The sequence below is a fragment of the Phasianus colchicus genome, chromosome 5, assembly GCF_987193195.1.
Source record: "Phasianus colchicus chromosome 5, bPhaCol1.hap1.1, whole genome shotgun sequence".
Taxonomy (NCBI): Eukaryota; Metazoa; Chordata; class Aves; order Galliformes; family Phasianidae; genus Phasianus; species Phasianus colchicus.
In genome coordinates, this window is record NC_143440.1 from 37,397,630 (window position 1) to 37,421,468 (window position 23,839).

The 23,839-nt window shown below is 34.8% G+C and overlaps 1 protein-coding gene across 10 annotated transcripts in view; it reads right to left on the bottom strand.

Annotated features, from left to right (window-relative positions):
* Window positions 1-23,839, bottom strand: part of RALGAPA1 (Ral GTPase activating protein catalytic subunit alpha 1) — a 113,773-nt gene that overhangs the window by 44,219 nt on the left and 45,715 nt on the right. For 5 of the 10 annotated variants that reach the window (XM_090141327.1, XM_090141326.1, XM_031593825.2 and 2 more), the window contains 15 exons: window positions 23,169-23,385; window positions 22,098-22,298; window positions 21,849-22,025; window positions 18,147-18,299; window positions 16,710-16,903; window positions 16,463-16,561; window positions 16,200-16,355; window positions 14,905-15,033; window positions 13,854-13,979; window positions 13,090-13,148; window positions 11,303-11,411; window positions 9,044-9,154; window positions 8,034-8,102; window positions 5,813-5,947; window positions 5,096-5,279 (listed from right to left, as the gene is read on the bottom strand). In XM_090141327.1, the coding sequence (XP_089997453.1) occupies window positions 5,096-5,279; window positions 5,813-5,947; window positions 8,034-8,102; window positions 9,044-9,154; window positions 11,303-11,411; window positions 13,090-13,148; window positions 13,854-13,979; window positions 14,905-15,033; window positions 16,200-16,355; window positions 16,463-16,561; window positions 16,710-16,903; window positions 18,147-18,299; window positions 21,849-22,025; window positions 22,098-22,298; window positions 23,169-23,385 (2,119 nt within the window). The remainder of the gene's footprint in view (window positions 1-5,095; window positions 5,280-5,812; window positions 5,948-8,033; window positions 8,103-9,043; window positions 9,155-11,302; window positions 11,412-13,089; window positions 13,149-13,853; window positions 13,980-14,904; window positions 15,034-16,199; window positions 16,356-16,462; window positions 16,562-16,709; window positions 16,904-18,146; window positions 18,300-21,848; window positions 22,026-22,097; window positions 22,299-23,168; window positions 23,386-23,839) is intronic. The other 5 variants (XM_090141332.1, XM_031593821.2, XM_090141329.1 and 2 more) reach the window with 1 other exon arrangement.

Sequence of the window (23,839 nt, forward strand, 5' to 3'; positions counted from 1 at the left end):
CAAATATTTTGATGAGTTAAGGTCTTGGAAACTGATAAAAACATATTCGATCTTACGTGTGGGTGTTTTTGTTTGTTTGTTTGTTTATCATCTACAGCCTTCTTGTGGTTTAAAAATTAATAAACATAAAAATATTCAGTGAAGCTGAATTAAATGCTCAGATACTGATAGCATACAAGGAAATTAAGTTACAGTGCCATCTGCTGAAACATAAGAAGGAATTGTAAGCAAATGTATACAAGACAAAGAGAAATCAAGTTGGATGCTTGAAGAATAATCTACCAATGCAGTACTAGTCAGCAGCTGGAGAATGCAGATGCTGGCTCATCTCTGTCAGCAGATTTAATGCCAAATGTTTGGTAATGCACAGATAACTAAGAAAATACTTTTCTCAGATTCCTAGGAACAGATGTGAGCTTCCCAGCTAGGTGAAGTCTCACACTGAGTAGGTTAATTGCATTTAGTGTATTTCTAATGAAACAACCAAAGAAACGAGGGATTCCATAGTTTGTAAGATATCACTATTACTGTTCTCTGGAAAATCCTAAAAATCTCAAACCATATAATGATTACTTGGTGTCTATATTACTAAAGATACTCCCTTATGAGCCTCATGACATACAGAAAGGAAAGGTGATATAATGATACAAAGAATGATACTACCACAGTGATCCTGTATAAATTTTATTCTTGAATTTAAATAAAAAAGAACTCAAATATAAATCTATAAAAGCCTCTTCTAAAAATCAGTACAGTACTTCTCACTTCTCAGTTTTAAATCAAATTTGTAACATAAAGGGCACATTTTAGCATTTTGATCATAGAAGCACACCTCCTCAAACAGGAACAACTGGACATTCCACTAGGATTCTTAAAATGCATATCCAAACCACATGCTGTGTTTCTGCAGGGCAGATCAAAATATGCAATAATGCAACCATGAGAACTTTACCACAAATTCTTCAAACCAAGTTGTAACATTACACGTTACTGGCTGCTTTGCCAATATGTAATACTGACTGAACACATCTCTGCTCTCTTTACAATGGTACAGTCTCTCACTTGGGCAATGCAATTTGTATGTGTACATGATCACTTGGTAATTTGCTAGAAGCATGTTATATTGGCTATTTTTCTCAGTTCCTGAAATTACCTCTTTTGTGAGAAGAACGAAGGTCTATCACCACTAATTTGTATCAGTGCCAGGAATGGATGATTCCTGAATTTCCTTAGGATGTGTTGTTAACTCTTTACTTCAACTTTGGCTGAACAGCTTCTAAACAACTGCAGTTATATAGTAGAAGGAAAAAGTAATGACTGATGGCAAAATTTAACTCTGTTTATCCTTTTAACTTCCTAAAAGAATGATGCACCTGTACATAGTGATTCATCTCAGTAATAAACACAAATTGGAGAAATGAGACGAATCATTCTATGGAAATTTTCCTTTTTCTCCATTACTTTTACAAGAAGCGCAAGAGAGTTCAACATAGCTTAGATACCTAAATTTTACACTAGCTTACGAAAGTCTTACCTTGTTCTATTTTTAAGCTATGGGTATAGGAAGAACCTCTGTTTAGAATAAATTTCACAAAACACAAATTGTGCTAACATGCATAAACTGTTTTTTTTTTTTAAAAAAAAAACGTGGTGTTTTTTTTTTCGTCTCGTTCCAGTAAAAAAGGCAATCAGCATCAAAGCTTTCAAAGTAAAGCAAAAGTACATAATTTTCCTAATTTTTAAAGAAAAGACTAAATTTATATTGGATGGAGAAGATCATTTACTTAGAAATTGAAACATATTAGGAAAAATGATCAGTATAAACAAAACTGTTAAAAAAGTGTTAGAAGAAATGACAGAAATGGGAAAAAATAGACAAAATCAATAGCTGATACATCTGATATAACTGAAACTATGCGATGGAACTACTGCCTTTCCAATCTCATTTATCTTTAACAGATTTGTGATCTATGAAGAACAGGACTCAAAGTGTTTCTGCCCAAAATTGCAAAAAAAAATCCTGTAAAATATTATTTCCTTCCAACTAGAATTCATTGGTCTGATTTTGCTATTAATCAATATTAGAAGATATGTAGCAGATGTTTATATATTTTCATGTAACCACCTTTCTCACATATGTTAGCATTACAAAAAGACCTCAATTTTACTTCTAATAAATATTTTTATCATTTAATATAAACAATCCAAAATATTTTATCAAAAGGTTCCATTTTAATTCTCTCTCACATACATTCATTGTCTGAAGCAAGTAAGCAGATCATGGCAGAATACAACTAAACTCTGGAGTGAATGGCTGTAATGCTATCCCCTCCTTGGAGAAAGCACACCTGTATTGCTGTGATGCTGAATTTAAGCTAGACAGATGCAGATAATTAGCATAAACAGCCATATGCCTATAATGTAGCTAGGGGAAGCTGTTGATTATGCTAGTTAGAGGATCTGCTCATCAGCCTTTAGGTAGATATGCCCTGTAATTCTGTACTTGTACAAAAACACCACAGATTTCAACTATGGAAGTTATGATAAAGCAAGAAAAGCTGCTTACTTTTAGCTACTAAAAGCTCATTCTGATCTAAATGTAACATTTTAATATCTTACTACAATTTCAAAATTGTTCTTCGTGCACCTTACATTACAATTTACCATTTCACTTGAAACCTATAAAAAGAATCATAGAATCACAAGGTTGGAAATGACCTGCAAGATCATCTAGTCCAACCACCTTCCCATTCCTATCAGTACCACAAGCTACTAAACCATATCTTGTAGCTCCTCATCCAGGCCCCTCTTGAACACTGCCAGGGACGGCAACTCCACCACCTCCCTGGGCAGGCCAAAAGGAGGAAAAACAGTTTCAATGATTATCCAGTATATAGCATTTCCTCTGAGACAGCCCTTGGAAAGTCACTGAAACAAACACGGGCATAGTCGTCTTCTCTCCTGCTGCTGCCTATTTCCAGAGGATTTAATAAATCTTTGTCCTGTTGTTTATTGGCAGCTTGCTCTAACCTCCGAATAGATCTTGTCCCCACAGTATAGCTGTATCATAGAAAGTCCCACATACTTGTTTCATTCTGCATCATACTGTGGGTAAGTGTCCACAAAATGAACTGACACACAACCGTAACACGACTGATCTTGAACAATGGGAGGCATAAGTGCGTATGTCAGTCATCTCTTCAACTGATAAAAACCATCCTGTCTTTAAAATTATGCTGTTTCAGTGCTTTCATTTTTGCTTGTGATCTTAAGGAAAGAGTCTAGCAATCCCCATCGTCTTTGATTTCCCTACAACTGTTGTTTTACCTGTTTCCATTATCTTAAAAAAAAATACGATAGTACTTGTACTCTACTAAAGAAGAAGTTGACCCACTAGCATACTACTCTGCTGCTAGTGTGTGCTACCTGACTCCCCTTGTCTTGAATGAGCCCCAGACTGGTCACTACACACTAACTTTCCACCCCTCAATGCCAACAGAACAGATGTTCTGTGATGGGTTAGAAAATGCCAGTGTAGGCTAGAAGTGCCATGGCTGCAAGACCAGGGTTGCATTATAGCACTGTCATCTGTCAACTAAATTTCACCAACTGACTTAAAATTCCAGAGCTCTGAAACCTTGAAAACATATGGCTTCTTTAACTTATCTGGACAGAGAAAAGCAACGCCTGAAATTACTTTTATTTAGAAATTTAACAAGAAATCACAAAAGAAACAGATCACATACAGAAATGCAAAATGAAGATATCGATGCTAAGGCTTTGTGCAACTACATTCATTTAAAGAGAAATCTATTCAGGGTTGTCTTTTCAGATTGTCAGATTAAACAAGCCACACAGCATTTGCTGCAAACCCATAATTACAGATTATTACTGAATACAAAAGATGCCAGGCATAAAAAGCTACTACAATTCTCCACACTGTAATAGAACATGCGGTGGAAGTTAATTTTGGCAAATGCTTTAAATATTAGCTTTACATAATATGTATAGGTGAGACTGTAATTAGGACAGAATGAATCTTTCGAAGCCTCTTTCATTCTGACCCAGCAGATGATTACTTTTTACTAATAAGAACCACAGCCATTTGACAAAAAGCCAACTATAGTACCTTGCTTCATTCTTCAGTAAATTTAATAATTACAGCTCCTCCTGCCAATAGTTCTCAAATCAGACTTGTTCAATCCAATACTGAGCTTATTAGGGGACAGCTCTATGTTTAGAATTCTTTGGCCAAAAAAGTACTTGAGGATGATGAAGCATGCCTTAGACAAGGGCACAATGATTAGCCATTTTCTCTACATAAAAAACAGCACGTAGTCACTACAGACCACAAAATCACCTGCTGTTAGCACACAGCTGCTACAAAGAGCTTCTGCATTTATCTGGTTCTTAATACCTTTAAGGAAGCCTAAATGGAACAACTTAATATGGTTGGAGAATAGCACTACACAGAGTTTCTGGTGCCTGTATTAATCTCATCTTTTTCAATTTTCTTCCCGATGTAGCCATTTCATATCTACTAGATATGCTGTATAATACTGCTCTTCTGTATCTTAGTTTCTTGATTTATTTTTGTTTTTGAGATCTGAAGAAAAAGTTAATTCCCAGGTCTCTTAAAGTTCCAAGCAGATGAGAGAAAATTTCTCTTCTAAAAGCATAAAGAGATCAACAACAAAGTATAGTAAGTAAAAAAAAAAAAATTAGCAACAAGCTTAAAATATTGCAAGCTTAGAAAAGAAAAAAGAAGCCCAAAATACTCTCAGAAAAAGGAATAAAATTGTAAAAAAAAAAAAAAAGTTACTGAAAGTAATTACTGAAAAATAATGCTTATTCATGTTCCAGTACTCAAAATTTTTTTTGTTGATACAGTGCACAGAAGAATCCATATCAAATTGATCTTCATGTTCTTCAGAAGATACTTATTTCAGTTAATCAAATAGCAATTGCTCAAAAGTATGTTGCTACCTAGTGTCAAGGTATGACTTAAAACTTATGCTTTAAATAAACATTTCAGTACTGGAAAACAAAGTTAAAACCTTTTTGAAAGAAAATGTACTTAGGCAGTTTGACAAACCTTCGGTGACTGGTTGAAGTTTAGAAGAACGCTCCGAGTCTGGAGAATGCAGTGGTTCTGGCTCCTTCAAGCTTTCTAAATGCATAAATGGATCGTAATCCACACATGCCAGATCAGAAAGACTTAGGGGAAAATATTTGGGGTTACTAAAACACTGAGATCCATAGACACATCCATGTAGAACCTACAACAAAACCAGGATTTCATTACGTTAATTACTGAAATTTCTGTTTGATGGTTTTATAAGAAATTAGATTTAATTTTATTTACACTGAAATTAATTTGTAAGAACAGGTAATAAGGACAAAATCCTGGAAATTTTAGATGCTTGACATTTACAGAAAGAAATAAAGTTACCTGTAAAGATAACTTTGCTTTGCTTATTGATAAGAAAATCGTTTGGTACATAAAAGCTACATCTTTGTATGCCTTAAATGCATGGCTGGTCTTCTACAACACAAGCGTCTGCTACTGGTATGGCATATATAACCTAATATAGTTAATCACAAAGTGGTAAGATAATATTAAGAACTCCAAATATACCAATGATCACACAGTTAATTACAAAATGTACAAGATTAAAGACAGAACAATTTCAGTGGTAAAATGAGGTTAGTTTACAGAAAAGTTCTGTCTTTGTTTTCATGAAAGCTGACGCTTCCTTCATGTCTAGAAATTCTGATTTAGCAAGTAAAGAAACTTATAATTTATAAGTACCTTATAAATACAATTGAGAACAGATCTCTCAGTCTTATCATTTTCCGCTCCTGTAGCGTGGAGAGGCTGCAGCAAGGTCTTTAATGGCAAGGCCATTATCCAATCCAATAAGCACAGAAGTAAGGAAACTACCAACTGTAACAAACACTTTCAATTACAAATCAATTAAAACAGCACTTGCTACCTCACAGTTATCACTGTATTTTATTTCTCTGTTTTGCTTTCTTTTCTCAATTTAGAGAACCTGGCAAACTTACACAGACATTACAGGTCACACCTGTTTAAAAACCACAGTTTGCTCAAATGCTATATAGTATGAGTAAAAATTTTTGCTTTATTTTAATAATTAAATACTTAAACAAAGATTATCCATACAACAGTTTCTCATTATGACAAATTGGTAAGTGGCTACAGTACTTGTGAGGATACCCATGATTCTTCAGAATTGGTCTGCAGGATGCTGTTTACAAAATGACAGATTGGACACATACAAGTTAATGCAGACATACTATTCTGAATGTAGATCTCACGTTAAAGTGAATCAAGGATTACACAAAAGTGGACAAATTCACATACATTTACTGTTTTATAAATAATAGAGAATTTCTTTCACATCTTGTCAATGTTGCTACGCAGCATGAGGTATCATCTGACAGCAATACAACTGCTTTCTCTATTGTACTCAGTCAGCAAAACAACCAACTCCCTCTAGGGGATATTTTTAAAGACTAGAACAGAGACAGATTAAGACACACACACCAAATTATTAATAACTTACTACAAATATTTGCTTTTAATTTTTAAAATTTAGCTGTGGAAGAGGAAAAAATCCAGATAAATAGATGTGGGATTTTCTAAAATATTTTCCAAATATATGTCTTTCAAAAAAAAACCACCTAAGCAATTCACTAATAAAAGATGCATAAACATCTTAATTGTTTCACATAATACACTGCAATTTTGCCTCACAAAGACACCATAAAATAGATCGAACAATGAATGTCTCCAATTATTTTTACATTAAAGCAATTTTTACGAAAGCCATTAGGACTAAGTTTATCAAAATATTTCAACATATTTTTGGTACATTTTTGATGCAGTATTTGGCTTAAAATTATCAGCATTCATTCATGGGGAATGTTTTCACATATGGGAATCATCCTCAACTTGAAAGTTGGTTAACATGATATACTTCAATATTCTACAACAGCTACTGACTTCTCAAGCAAAGAGGAGAGATGAAATGTAGATCTGGTGGCCAAAATGATCGACATATGAATTGCAGTTCTAACTGCAATGAGAAGTCCAGAAGAACAGAGCTTCCGTGGACAAACTGATCCAGAAAGGGACAAAATTTAAATGACCATTGTGTCCCACAGCTCTTGGTCCCCTAGTCCAAAAACAAAGCCAAACACAAAGGCTGCTCTGAAAGTAGTAGTGATAGCAGATTACCTCTGCTGTTGCAAATTTTTACGAGCACAGCATGGAGGCTCCTGTTCTTCACTGAAAATGCAAAGCTAATGGAAGTGACTATGTTGAAAAATATTATTTTGCAGTTGAGAATTTGTTCTATTAAACAGCATTATTATACTCCTTGTATCTGTTGGAAATAAATAGGACAGATTACTTTTGGAGCAACTAATATAACTCAGAGAAGACAAAACTTTCTGGAGGCAGAAAGCACAACTGAGAGTATAAGATGGTTATAAGTATAAGAAAAAAGAGTCCATCATAAACAGGGGACTCAGATCCACTGAAAATATGAAAAGACAGCAATTGTTTTGAAGGATGTCAACAATTAAATTCATCTGAATATTACAGACTGTCTTGCTGAAAAATTTACTTGAAATAATAAAAATTCACAACCTTCTGAGTATTTTGAAATGCACTCCCAAGAAGTTGAAAATAGATTTTCACTATAAGCCAAGTCTGAAAAGTCTACCTTGCTTAACTTAAAGATAGAAGACGACAGGAGACTTTCTAATGACTGAAAGCAATCTATTTCAATTAATTTTAAAAGCATATTTTTCAGCAAAAAAATCAGAAAGTCATTCAGAAGTCTCTACTTGCATAGAGAACACTGTTGTAAGTCTGGGAAGACAATACTGCATTATATTTACTAAGCTGGATTCCTGCTTTAAAGGAATATTTTAAATTTTGTAACAAAACTGTCACACATTTGTAAGTTATTTGTAAGTAAAAAGAAACTAAAAATGTTTACCCTCTTGTCCTGTTCATAGGATGAAGCTTCTGTACCAGGTAGCAGATGGGTAATTGTTGCTATCAGAATCTGGAGAAAATACAGCATAGTTTCTTTACAATTAGAAATAATAAAGTACTTAAGTTTAAAGTGATTTTTTAAGCACATAAATAGGACACAATACTAGACTCATAGCTGAATTACATTTAGGTTATTTTAAGACAAATCATAGTATTTCTTGCCTTTTTTTTTTATTTTATAAATAAAACCCTTTTAATTGAATTTCAGATGCAGGAAAATGTTATGTATGACTGACATAAGTTCATAGTAACATAAAATCTTTAGGTTCAATGCACTCACATGGCTACTCCAAATACTCAGGCAGGAAGAGAACTTAATTCCACATATTTGTAGGGTGCAGGAATTATCCTGATGGCTTGTATATGGGACCATACTAATTTCATTATTTCTTGAAATACTAGAACTTGTAAACAACCTCTTTTCATTTAATCAATAATATGTCTGCACAGGAGCAGAGAAATCCTTCTTATGCCTTTCAAGAAGCTTCCACACAATTCCCTTTCTGGTTACCTGGGAGACCTCTATCTTTTTTCTGCTCCGACTCACAGAGGCCATAGCCTAATTCCTTGTTATTCAAAGTGTATTAAAGAAAAATATATTTGCTTTATACTGACACATCAATTGATATGCAAAATACAATTGCAGATGCCTATTAAATAGCTGCTTTCTTACTAAACTTAAACGTATATATTTGCCATTATCTAATATGAAATAATTTACTTAATTTAAAATATGCTCATCCATATAATGATGAAGTTATCCTGGAGGAAAAAAAGACATGCTAAAGCCATGTTAATACTGGAGTCAGTAAGTAAATATTACATGAATCCATACTGTTGATGTTCAGTAAGATAATATCAGTTTCACATTTTGTGAAACACACTTGTCAATACTGTGGTATCTTAATATTAGTGAAATATATCTTACTTTAAAAAAAATAAATTACTTACTTGAATAATTCTTAAAGGTGAATCAGCTTGATACAATTGAAGTCTATGCACATAATGTATCAGCATGTTCAGCATACTGCAGGCAACTTGAGCTACTGTTTTATTTGGAAACTAGAAAAGAACACAGTGCAGTAATGATGACTGTGACTTCATGTAATAGTATGTTAAGTGGTGAGGTGGTCAGGAATTCCAGTGATGGAATTAATCCAACATGTGGCTCTCATGTACTCATTCACATTCACAACTTTTGCAAAATATAAAAGAAATGATTTTATAATCAAAAACAAATGTTATCAGCTAACATCCAAGGTCTGGATCAGACCACAAGTAAGTTGCACAGAATGAAGGAAATGGGAAAGAACTCTTTGATGTTTAACCTCAGACTGGTTAGGATAATATCATGAAGCCAGAACAAACAAATTAACTTCTTATCTGCATTATTATTAACATATCACTGGAGAAAAACTCCAGGATTCTGAAATCAGAGGTCTTTGTTGAGAACCGAGGCAGGTGAACAGTCAAGTATCTAATGTACAAGACACAGTACTAAAAATAGTGAGATTAATTGTTCAGTTATTTGTTAGTGACTGCTACGTACAGCACTTGTCTGAATGGAAATGAATGCACTCTGGCTTCTATACTTCTCCTCTTTTCTGTACTCTTTTAAATGTTGGAAAATGATACTGCACAGGAGCCTGCTTTAAACAGCTCCTGAACTGTTACTGTCAAGGCAGACATGAGTGCATTTGTACAATTGCTCTCCATTCTTGCTAGTTGATGTACATGCTGCCCTAGATTCCTATGAGGGAAAAACAAAGAAAAGAAGAGGCAGAGGTGTATTTCTCTAAAGTGTTAATGCACAGGACATGTAACTGAGGAGGTGTGTGCTATAGTTGCATTAAAATATAAACTGTGCATCAAATATCAAACACAAATTCAATTCTACAGGGGAATTTCATTCATCTAGCACATGAAAATTCTACAACTCTGAGCTTAAGATATACTCAAATTGGTTATTAGCATAGTCAAACTACTGACTTTTGAAGACAGCACAGAATTCACAGAAGAAAAAATTACATGCAATAGCCTCAAGGTATTGGGGAAGGGAAGGACTTCAAATATATTCTTATTACTTAAGTACTGTCTTTAGTGAAAATAAGTACTCCAAACCTTATTTCTAAGAAATCACATATCACCCAGAAAATAATTAGGTACTACTGTTTTTATCAGGAAAAATCCTATTTTATTTATCTGATAAAGATGAGTGACTTTAGAATTCCTCCTTTATTGAAAGGCTAATAAATTAGTTTACATGTTCTAATTTCACTTACTTAGCAGTGAAGCTATGACAGGTGCAGGTGTGTGTTGCAAGGTGGCCAAGTGCTGACTTCTGAATTCAGAATAATTATGTTATAAAAATAGTTAGATCTAATTCACTGGCTTCTTAGATTGTGTTCTTAACAAGTCCAATTCTATTAACCTATCAGAGAAAGGTATATCTCACATATATATAAAAAAAGAAAGAAAAAAAGCTTTAAGAAAGCTGAAGCACCTGGGCAATGAAGTGTGGATGGAACAATTAAGAATTTCTAAATAAAAGTTTTTGAATGGCAATAATTCAAAGGTGAGAAATACACTGGAATAAAACTCTACCCTAAACCAGCTTCTTGCAAATCAGAGCTATAACTTTTAACATTTAAGGTACTAATGAGACTAAAAAAGAAGCAGCATAGGCAAAAGAACAGAAAGCAAAGTTTTAATCAACGTTTTTTATTTCTGGTAACCATGTAAACAGGAAAAAAGACTATGAATTGCTGTTATAAGACGGCCACAGAGACAAACGCCTGAGTAAGCAGGCTAGTTACTTCCTGTTCTAATATAAAAACAAGTTATCTCTTCCCAAAATCATACTACTCATTATTCCCTTTCAACAGGTAGTTTAATCACATAAACTTTAAACTTTAATGCAAACCCTTAATCAGTCTTTGGATTCTTTTTTTTTTTGCCTAACAAATTCTGGCCTGAGTGACCTTGTCTGGAAATGAGTATAGAACTTCACCACAGGGAATCACACATCTTCCAGTGCTTCCAAGCATGTGGTGTAGGCACTGTACCTACCTCTATGCATCTGCTGATGCCTGAGAAACTATACTACATAACGCAATGGCTCGCAAATTTAGAAGTGAACAGACAAAGAATGTAGGCGGATGGGATTTTGTGGTCAAGGTAAAATATATCACAAAAGTGTTAGTCTCTCACCTTTAAAGAAACACAAATCACATTCAAGGCTTCCTTGATCTGAGGATGATGAGATTCATGAACTAGCTCCTCACTGATCCAAATACCAAGGCTGCAAAGAGCAACACATCTGCAAAGCAATATTGGAGGATAAATAACTTGAAAGGCATGCTACAAGAATATGCACACTTCTTATATTCATGACATGTCCTGCTAAAGCCTAATAAATATTTTTTTCTACACCAAAAACCTTTACAATCCTGTAACTTAAAAAAACAATAAGTACCAGCTCCCTCTGTCAAGGCACAGTGAAGGAAGGACTAACTGAAAAATCAAAAAGCAATTAAGAACTCCTGCATCTCTGCTTGTTTTATGGATTTAAAATATCTTTCTTAACATTTATAAATATTTTAATTTCTTGAATTAACTTCTTGAATTAATATTAATATTTTATCTTTTAAAAGTATTTTATTAAGACAAAGAAAAAACTGTGGAGGAAAGTCTTCATACCCAGTGTGAGTTTGTTCATATTTGTTTAGAGCTTCTGAGACAAATAAATGGGAGAAGGGTACTTTATTACTTCACATATGTTTAAGTATTTAAAGATTGGCAATAACGAAGGATGAATGGAAGAGGAGTAAATGAATGCTAAAGACTGTATGCACTCTGATTAAATATTAAAAGTAACTTTTATTGTTGCTTCCTCCTCTAAAATCTGGAAACAGAATCATATAATCATAGAATGGCCTGGGTTGAAAAGACCATCCAGTTTCAACCCCCCTGCAATGTGCAGGGTCACCAACCACCAGACCATGCTGCCCAGAGCCACATCCAGCCTGGCCTTGAATGCCCCCAGGGATGGGGATGGGGCATACCCAACCTCCTTGGGCAACATATTCCAGTGCATCACCACCCTCTGAGTGAAAAAGTGTAAAGAATGATTTCAAGAAGTAATTACGCAAAATATTCTGTTAATACTTGCTTGCAACACCACTGTATGATAACTGTGATGTAGCATTGTAGATGGGGAGACATGTTGTAAGGCTGGTCTACTTTAACAAGGCAAAAGAAGCAACAACGGAATGCCTAGAATGTGACAGACTGCATCAAGATGTTTCCCTTTGTCTTCCTTATCTGTGCGTTCAGAGACTTCTCGATTGTCCTTGCATTCCACAGGAATCTTTGGGACAAAAGGACTGTTGGGAGGAAGTAAACGACCACCCCAAGGACTAAGAATGGACAAACAGGGCACAATCACGGTGCTAAAAGGCTAGATGACACTGAAGATTGCCAAATACGTCTATGTCTGTTGGGCAACCATTGGGGGTGGATAGGATAATGAACTTGGAAATGTAATGAATATGTAATACACATGAAAATATAACATGTTCACGAACGATCAACTATAGGAGCATTCTTGGAGATTCATCTCGATGCTACCCCAGCACTGCTAATAAAGAATACCTTGCTTAAAGACAACAAAACTTTGCTATTAAATTTCTACTCATTGACATCTTTAAATCAAGAATATTCAGATGAATGCATTCAAAGCAGCAGACAAGGATGAAATTTGCCCAGAATATCATGGACTTCATGAGACTGCCACGACTTCTCAAATATGATGGACAGCAGCTTAGCTACTTAAAAACCATTCTGAATTAAAATGGTAGACCACTGTTTAGATGGTAGTGAAGAAAAGCATGAACAGAATACAAAGTTTTACTTTACAACCTTTAATTTACCTTCTTCAAAATAGCATAATATATAAAAGTAACTACTAACTTAGAAGCTCTTTTTGTATGACCTACCGTGCAGGACCAGATGGCTCCTCTCTGGCTGAACTTAACACAGTTTTAATTATGAGCTCCTAAAACAAAGAGGAAAGTGCTCACTGGTTTGCCAATTACACAATCACATAAAATGTTAGAAAATTAGAATTTTATTATGAGACAGACAGACACATCATGTAGCTGGCTCTCCAGGTCTCTGGTCAGAACTGTTTGCTGCCACTATATCAATTTCTAGTCTGACACAGAAGTACATTATTGTGCTAACTCAAGAACATCTCACAGGTTACTGTCCTAATTTCTGGTGATTCATCCAACATTTCCATGAAGTATCATGGGGAAAAAAATAAAAGAAAGAAAGAAAAAAAATCCAACAAACAACGATCATCCTGTAGTTAACTTCTGTGAACAATCACAAAGGATATCACAGAAAGTATTCATCTGCTAGTTACTTTGAGGCAGGTACTAAATGATCTTTTTTTTCCTAATCAAAATTCTATTAATTAGAAAAGTCCTTGGAAGTATCCATAGAACAAGTGACTACAGGCCTTAAGAATGATGTCAAGAATAATTCTGACTGGACTGCAGCAAAATGTCCCTAAAGCTGCAGGTTACTATCAAAGCTTATGTAAACACTAAGTTTATTAATATAATGTTTCACAATATTTTATAGGATCTATTTGAAATAGCTTGTGAAAAAATTTAGTCATTATTTCCTGGAACATCATCATATTATAATTTAATTGGTGGCAGAATGCTATTCAAATAGTCTTTAAATTTCCCACCTTAACATCTGTAAACTGAGACACAGCTATGTCAGGAATGTTTGGGTGAAGAGCTGGTAGTTCATGATATAAATTGGGAAAACAGACAAGAGATCCTAAAAGAACTTGCGCTTCAACTCTTGGTGCCTGAAAGAAAAACAGGTGAGGGGAAACATACTTTCACTGCAGTCAGAAAGATGACATTTCTAGCTGCCTTAAATAAGAACAATGGCTGAAACTCTGCACAGTTATCTCTTTTTTCCTTCTCCAAATTCTCTAAAGCTGAGCAAACTGAGATCATATCCCAGTGGACAACTACTCATACACACACTATGCCCATTTTCCAAGCTGGCCAAAAGGAAATTAAGGATTTGCTAAGATTACAGAAAAATGACTAAGTAACTAGGCCTGGACAGCTAACATTGCTGGACATGATAGAGAAAAGCATAAAAAGATGCAAAGATCAGCTCTGATAGTGCTTTAAGGAAAACTGAATTTCAGAAGTAGTTAAAAGGTGAATTATATGAGAAGAGCCAAAAGTCACTGACAACTGGACTGGAGTATTAGGGACTTTTGATAAATACAGTCACACAAGGTCAACAGCACTTGGATAATCACATCAGCGTTGCAATAAAAAGCTGAGGATGCCTAGGTGCTATATCGGAAATACAAAAGGCCAACATAATCAGACATAGGAGTTTTCAAGTCAGACTATGAAAGTCATTGCAGTGTGTATGTATGTGTGTAAATATAGCTGTATTTCTAACATGAAGTTATAACCAAAATGACCACTCATTTTAAAACATTTTGAAGCGCAGATAAATGGCAATCATAAATTCTAGAACTCTAAAATTACTGTTTCAACAGCAATTTTAGTATTCTTCACATTACATTTTCCATAAAGGACTTGCATGTGTAGCCTGCTAGAATGAAACACTAACAGTGTCTGTATTTGCTGTTACATTGACTTCTTTGGACAAATTAAGACCTCAGTCAAAGAAAAATACTGCTCCGTTTTCTCTCAAATCCTTCTAACTTGCCCATTAATGAGAATGAACTGTTGAACACTTACATTGAGAAAAGAAGAAGCTGCCACCCTTCCTGCTGCTACAATGAAATCCATAATAAGCATGGTGGCACCAGGCAAACTAAGTGAAAAGAACTGAGGAGAGCAGTGCTTGATGATTGTATTGACAATATCCTTGTACGAGGAAGAATAAAAAAAAGGAAAAGAATGTCAAGAACATGAACAAATAATGAAAAAAAGGCAGATATTGAACAGAAAATTGGGAATAAAAAAGCATGTAAATTCACTGTGCCAACTGGAACATTCTAGGTTTCACTACTGAGCAAGAAGTAGCACAAAAAAGTTACATTCCATATGTATACTCATCTTAATGTAAGTATAGTATACTTTATAGATCAATTTAATCTTGGACACTACTGTACCACCTTTGTATTAAGTCATTAATGTTTAGATGGTAAGAGTTTTATAAATGATTAACAATTCATTTAAATAGCTACAGAACAGACAGAGAGATAACCAGCTATTATTTAGAATCTTAGAAAGCTTTGATTTGGACGGAACCTTAAAGAACATCTAGTTCTAACCCTCCCAGCCATGGGCAGTGTCACTTTCCACTAGATAAGTTTGCTCATATCTTCTTAACAACATGCTTAAATCCTCTCCAACAAGCGTCACCTTAGTATAATATTAAAAGAAGCGTTAACTTCTTATGTATCTTTTATGTAATCATAATATAAAGACAACTACATATAAAGACATAGTGTTTTATAACATTGCTGGTATAGTCATAATAGTCATTCAACACATTAAATTATAGGACTGTAGGCTTAATGAAGCAGTCACATTTGTAATGTGAATCTCTAAAAAGAACATTTAATCCATGTACTATTTTCAGACTTGTTCATACTAAAACATGTAAGATCTACTCCTCTGATTAAATGTCTTTGTTTGCTAGTTTCTATACCTGATGTAACTACACCAGACATATAGTGATGACAATTCACTTTCCCATTTGCTCCCATCAGGGAGCAAATAAAACCAGTAGACATTAGAGATATCTGCTTCCTTCATTCTTGCGTGCTTCAGTCTGCAGCACTCAGTAAAAAAAAGAAAAAGAACACCTTTTCTGCCCTCTTACTTGCTTAAAATAGACCACAAAAAAGCATTTCTGATTACAATGAAGAACATATAGGCCCATTTACCAAAGCCTGGAAAAAGTACCAGTCACATAACTATTTTTAAAGGAAAAGTGAATTACTCAGCTAAAAATCCAGTATTTCTGACTATTTCATTTTTAGTTTTAGTATTCATTTTAACTAGAACATCATAGTTAAACTTACCTGATCAACATGAAGAAGTCCACAGTGCATTATATTGTAGAAATGAGTTAAAAAGTCCTTGTTTGGAGATACATCTTGTCTTCGCTTCATTGTCTTACAAATGAGTTTATAAGCATGTAGCTTTCCTTGTTTGTATTTATCAGTCAGCATTGTTGCCTACAGTTTAAAAAAACATTGATTATTCGTAAAAGAAAAAAGTAAATTAAACACTTCTGCAACAATATATCTTTATTTCTGTTTCACCGCTTAGTGCTCAAATTTACCTTGAACAGCCAAGGTGTTAGAATTCTCAGTGGTGGGATTAAAACTGGTGGAGATGGTGAAGTGAGGTTATCTGTTGAAATACCAAGATTGTCTCTTATCTGCAATTATTAAAATAAAATAAAATAAAATGAAAGTAAGGGAAATATATAAAGTGATGGTTGTTCCCTCTGAAAATCCTTCTCTTGTTGAAACAGCTTGGATAAGAGGCTTTTTTTTTTTTTTTTTTTTTTTTTTTTTTTTTTTTACCTTGGCCAGATTCTGCCACAGTTCACACAGGTAATCAAAAACCTGGGCATGAATCTCTGGATCCATGATGCTGTTGACATCTCCTAAAATTCCCAGCATTCGTCTCCACATCACAGTAGCAACATCGGCATGCCATCCTGTAAGTGTTCCCCCAGCCATAACACTGCAACATTCCGAGGGGAATTCACTAGTTTCTGCAAAGGAAGAAAAAAGCACAGTGAGATCTACCTCTTTACAGAAAGAAAAGTTCTGCCAGAACTATTACATACATAGTTTCCTTAAAACTGAAAGAGAAAAAAAAAAAAATCAGACTTTTAGATTAAGATATTTCTTACCCATTAAGCCATCTCAAAACTGAAACTTTAACTACATAACTACTTTCAAATTCTCTAGAAGCATTGTTTTGTTTCTTATATATTTTGTCCACAAGTAACATTCAAGGTTACTACTGGAGCCCTAATTCAGTAACCTAATGTGGCAGTTCCGCTCTCACCTCATTCTTCCTATGCATCGTTACACATTATCTCTACACAATGTATGTCCTTTTTAGTGGAAGATCTGTTCCAGTTTGACCATAGAAAGAATGCTCACGTTACAATGGCTCACACTTTATGTGGTTAAACAGCCAAAGCAAACTACCTAAGGAAACCACAGTTTTAAAGCAGAAGGTATCCACATTCTTCCTCCTGTACCTCTCACATAGGTTTTAAAAACACCTCAGCACCAGAACTTGCTGAGATCTTCACGCAGCTCCCATAGGCATACAAAATGAAAATGAAATCCGAATTCAGCCTAATCTCATAGCCTCTTCATTTGAAGATCTGGACCACTGTGGTAGAGACACTGATGGCTTCTGGGTTGCAAATTACAAAATATAAAGTAAAATGATGGTATTTGTGTTCATCAGTAGACTACTTTAAAGAAAAAAGGGTCTGAAATACCCATCAGACATTTTTCTGTTTCCATGAGACTGACCAGGGGAGAAATGAGAACTTTGTGTTTACAAAGCAGATGTATTCTAAAATTCAATAACTTGGATAGTTAAAGTAATTAAAACTTATAAACTTGTATAAATATTAAAGAGAAAAGAAGAAATAAAAACATTACTTAAAAATTAGGTCTTATTACTTTTACATTACTGTCCATGGCAGGACCACATACTAGGTTAAGTTGGCACAACTCTATGTATCAAAAAAGAACAGTTATAAATATATTGACTAGAAATCCACTGCTAATAGTTCCAATGAAATGCAAGACAAAATGTAGAAAGGTCTTTGTTTGCTTTCTGAGAAGATAACTGCAATTAAATATTTTTAAAAGTGCAGATGAAATAGCTTTGTACAGGATTGTCTACAGCTAATGGGATACTATCTACTTCACTGTATTGCATTCAAAAGAAAGGAAAAACAGGTTTATGTTTTCTATTCCAGATATTGCCTAGGTCATCTGGCGTCTGCAAAACAGAGTGGTGGAGCTTCTCATCCAGTTGCAGATCCTTCTGCTCAATATGATCTGCATGAAGAGTGGCAGGAGAGGGTGTCTGTGATCGGGATCCAAGAGCAGATTGGATTGGAGAAGCACTTTCAGAGCCTGCAAATGCAATTTTTAACAGTTACCTTAAAAGCCTTTTCTGTTCTTTTGAGCTACTGAAATTTCTAAACACAGCATTAAAAGAAAATTTAAATACTTTAATGTAACAAATTTGGCCAAAAAAGAAAATGATATAAAAACTGCTATCAGATTTCCCTGTGAATCGTGCTTCAAGAGACAACAAATTACATACAGGAAAGGCAAGAGATGAACATCAAAATCAGATAGGTGAATGGACTAACAGAGCTCTATTTTCAATCAAAATAATTTTAAATGTGTTTATTCTGCTTGCATGTAGATTTCTCCTGAGTAAGGGATTTAAGCAGAAATTTTGCTGAAACAACTGTTTTTCCAGGTTTATGGATGTGTGCAGTTTGATTTAAAAATCAAAGCTCAAACCAGGGACTGATATTTAAAGAATCACAGAATGGCCAGGGTTTGAAGGGACCTCAAGGATCATGAATCTCCAACCCCCTGCCACATGCAGGGCCACCAACCTCCACATTTAGTGCTAGACCAGGCTGCCCAGGAACCCATCCAACCTGGCCTTGAACACCTCTAGGGATGGGGCATCCACAACCTCTCTGGGCAGCCTGTTCCAGCACCTCACCGCTCTCTCTGTAAAGAACTTCCCCCTAACATCCAACCTAAATCTTCCCTCTCTCAACTTTTCTCCTTGTCCTGCTATTATCTACCCTATCAAAGAGTTGATTCCCCTCCTGTTTGTAGGTTCCCTTTAGGTACTGAAAGGCTGCAATGAGGTCACCCTGCAGCCTTCTTTTCTCCAGGCTGAACAAGTCCAGCTCCCTCCGCCTGTCTTCATAGGGGAGGTACTTCAGTGCCCTGATCATCTTTGTGGCTCTCCTCTGGACCCTTTCCAACAGCTCTCATATTCTTTGATGTTTATCTGCTGATCAGAAAATCTGTATGGAGGGAATGTTCTATGTATAGTTAGAGGAATGTTACTTCCTTGAAGGAAGAATACAAGCTTTTTGAATGGCAGTGTGCAAAGGCATCCTTCCATGATCAACACAGAGCAATCTCTCTAGGCAGTTACTTGATCTACTCTACGGAGATATTTACATAGGAGCAGCACACACTATTACTTGGCTCCTGCACTATCTTCTGCTAAACAAATTTCACTTTCTGAATTTGCTTAAAGATTCTTCCAAAAACGGCAAGTTCATACTGAAAACTGAGACAGCAGTAGAAATAAAGAACAGGTATTCACTATATACTTCCCTACACATCAGGACATTTTAAAATGGAAGAATTAATGTCCCTGAATTTTAACTCTTGGAAAATGACTGATTCAAAAAATATTACAATATGTGTGAAGTTCAGTGCTGGAGGTAAAACTAAACTCTAAGGACATAAAAGAAAAGGTGAGGCTCTTAAAAATAGTAATTTCCCAAATTATTGGTTGTTAGATGTTCTTTCTTTGAAAGAAAATTAAACATTTTAAAGAACTTGACAAAAAATGTGAAGCGTTATCAGAACAGAAACAATGCTAAATAAACTTGCACTACTGGACTGAAAAACAATGCAGCTTTTACCAGCAGTTTAAATCAATGCATCTATGTAGGAGAGACAGGCATACATATGAACATCACTAAATTCTGTAAAATGACAAACCGTGGCAATGCCTTTCCTCTTCCACTACTAATTCACACACAGAATATTGTTTCACTCCATATTCTGCATTTATAAGTATAGGAGACCATCCACCTGACACTGACCACTTGTTTTCAATGTACAAAATTAATGTAAAATACACATTTAAAGGTGCCCTACGAAATCCTTTCCTACTTCTTCATTCTGTTCACTAAGAGGGGAGGGATTGAAATTGACCAAGAGAAGGAGAAAAAAAGAGTGATGGGGTAGGAAAGTGGGAGGGAAAAAGGAGGGAAGGAGAGTAGGGGAGGGGGGAAAGAGATTTTATATGATGGAAAACAATAGACAGAAATAACAATGGAAAATTTGCTGATCTACTGAAGTCTTCTAAGCATTAAAAGATACTCCAGTACACATGCTTTCAACTTTGACGCTGTGCTTTGAAGTTGAGTTTCCACATGGATCTTCTGTTATCTAATCACACCGAATTCAAACTGCAGCTTCCCTATCAGGTGACTCTTCATGCATGTGATTTACACTGTACAGCTGCCTATGTTTCAAAAAGTTTCAAAGAAACTGTTTTCTTCTTACGTGTGAATTTAACAGAAATTAGACAATGGGCTCCAACTTTGTGGGGGCACTGAAGAGACACACAAAAAAACACCTCTCTAAAACAGTGGTCCAAACAACAAGAAAAGACAGCCACAGAACTTTCTCAGTGGACAACTCAGTCATTAATTGTAATCTTGTCAATTACAATGCAAACTTGGACAAAACAACCAAACAGCAATGAAATCATTAACATACAAACAAACAAACAGATAAAGAACAGATTCTCTGTGAGGTCTTTCAACAAGTACACAGTAAAGAGAATAAAAGTCAACCTCACTATTGTTGAACAAGTTAAACAACAATGTTGAAAAAGCTTTTATCATACTTCTTTCAACAGAAAGGCAATTTTTGAACATGAAAATAGTTACAAGAAAGTGAAGACAGTCCTTAAACATCTCTGAAAACGCACTTTGATTTGTCATAGAGAACAGAACCTACGTAGGTGTAAGCTGTCACAGATAAATAGGTATACTTGTTCTACACTTGTTAGGCATGATAGTATTTAACAGTTATGGAACAAGGAATATAAAAATGTCTATGAATGTTTCATTCACAAAATATGGTAAGAGATCTTCCTTCTAAACACTCCTCAGAGAGGAAGATTTTCTCTTTCAGAAAGCAGCCCATTCAATTTGCTTACTTGTATCATTTGACAATTGCATTATTCTCCCTTTCTCAATAAATATTTGTAAAATAAATTGGTAGGGCCTCAAGACTGACTGGGGCTGTGAAACTCTCATTTAGTTTGTAAAAGACTATTTCATGAGAAAAAAAAAGGAAAAATACCAGTAGAAAAATAAGTGACACAAATGGAAACTGATTTTACGAGTCACAAGAACATTTTTGCACGTTATATAAGATTCAAATTTCACAACAGACAATACAATGAAGTTAAGACAGCTGTACACAAAGGAATCCCATAAGACTTTGGTGTACTAGTTTGAAAGCACCAGCAAAGCCTTTCAAGAAAAAATAGCTTACTGAAAATTAGCTTTTTGACTACAGTAGTATAAAAACACTCGTAAGATCTAGCTTACATTATGTGCTAACAGTTTTCTCTGATAATTGTATAGATTTTCTCACTAAGGATTTAAAAGGCATTTAGCACCAAGTAAAGGATTATGAAGGTAACTAGGTCAGACAAAAGTTTTCCATTTGTAATTTCACCCATCAATGGGTGTACAACGGCAATAAAAAAATAACTGAAATCCAAGAATCGTCTTCTACAGAATATAGATTCATAGCAGAAGCTGAGTCTTGAACGCTTCAAGATGGGTGGAAAATTTCTGAAACAAATGACTATTTATTTATTAACTACTTTACCAGTAACAGTTGCAGCTTCAGCAGACAATGGTTGCTGATTCAAACTACTTGTTTCCGAATCTATATGGAGTGTAGTTAGACTGGCTACTTCTTGTTCCTCAGCACTCTGTTGTTGTCCTGAAATTGCATCAGCATCAGCGGAAGCTGGTGTCCCTGCCTCTGTGCCAAAGCTGAAATCTGTATGAGGAAAGAGCTGTATTAACTGATAACTTAAAAATACCACTAATATAAAATACAAAAGCCTAGCACCTCCAAAATCCTCCATGTAAAACTTGTATGTACATCTCCTATGCTTCCAACACACTGTTGCACAATTTACATAAGATGTAAAAGCAGAAAGTAATTGGCTATTATGGACATTCTCATTTCTGTCACAAAACTGCGACTGAACTTCTGGAGAAGACATTCCTATTGCATGTCCTGTATTCTGCTTAGTCGCTGTAAGTGTACCTAAATGAGAATAAAGTAAAAATAATGGAAAATTACATTAAGGAATTTATTTGCAAAATTTATAAGCTTAGAAATAGCCAACTTGTTCATTAAAGAACTAACTTCAAGCTAAAAATATTATGACAAATGACATTCTGGCAAATTGCATTCTCAACACTTAAGAGAAGATGCCACATTGAAACATAGTTTAATTAGCATCACTTAGCTACCTACCATCTACATATCCACAATACATATAGAAATACAATAAATACTTCTACCAAATAATATTACTCTCTTATGTAATACGATACATTACAATATATACGATAAATAATAAAAAATTATGAAAATCACAATTCTAAGCAACTGCAATAACCTTTGTATGCATTTAAGTAGGAACAGATGCAGGAAATGAATGAAAAACATATTAAGTTATTTTAAAAAAAGCTTACTAGTTTTACCATGATAACACTCTTAGTATCTTTATCAATCTATAGCTATAAAAAGACCACTGTAAAAATATTAGATGACCTTCCTTACATTTTACCTAAACTTTTTCAGAAGTAAGATAAATTCTGAAGCTATCTTTCATTTTTACATTCTAATGAATAGAAAACTACACAGACAGTATCGCTTCCTAACTTCTATGCACTGTTGTTCAGTTTTTGTAGAGCAGTGTTTCAGTGCTGTTTTGCTCATTAGTATACTACACAAATGTTATTCTCATGAATTCTGCTTTGTTCCATTAAATTAGTAGTGATTTCAATGGGGAATCAAGATACGCTCTCTTTACAGAAGAATACTGGTATTTAGTTTATAAAAATTAGGAAAAGGAAGTTCACAAGCAGTCAACCAAAAACGTTCCTACTTTTGAAAAAGTATACTTGCTTTCAAATTTGCGTCCATCATACTGAAAGGCACTGAATGAGTCTGAGTGGCTATCTGAACTGATGAGGTCACTGCTGCCTGCGCTAGCAGGTGATGTCCATTCGGAAGGCACGCCTGGGTCGTCTATAGGCCGCATTTGATTCTGTTTGTTCAATACATCAGGAAGGTCTTTTGGAACTTCCAGGCTGCCAGGACTGCTTCCTCGTCTTGTCACATTCTAAATATTGAAGAGATATGAAGTATTTTACAATCTTGGATGACTTATTTACTTATAATAGGAAAAGCAATCACACATTCACAAATGTCTGTATGTAACTAGTTGTACACAGCACCTAAGCCAAAAATTGTCATCATCCTATAGAGCAAGACTTTCCAAAACCCCAGAAAGCAGGAAGCAAAGAACCCGTGCCGTCACACAATTCGGTAAATTTCAATTTTGCTTTCACAATGGATACTTGGGCACAAACCTTAAAAGACCTGGATACAAACCAAAATATGCCCCACTTTATTTGGTAAGACTTTGGAAAAAATAGTAAAAACACACATTACCTCCAAGTTATGTCTAAATTGATAAACAAGTCTTGTTAACCTTGATTTCAGAATCATGCAGAAAAAAAGATTTCAGGAAATCTGCTGGGTTTTGGTCAATAGGCTATGATGATACAAGCAAA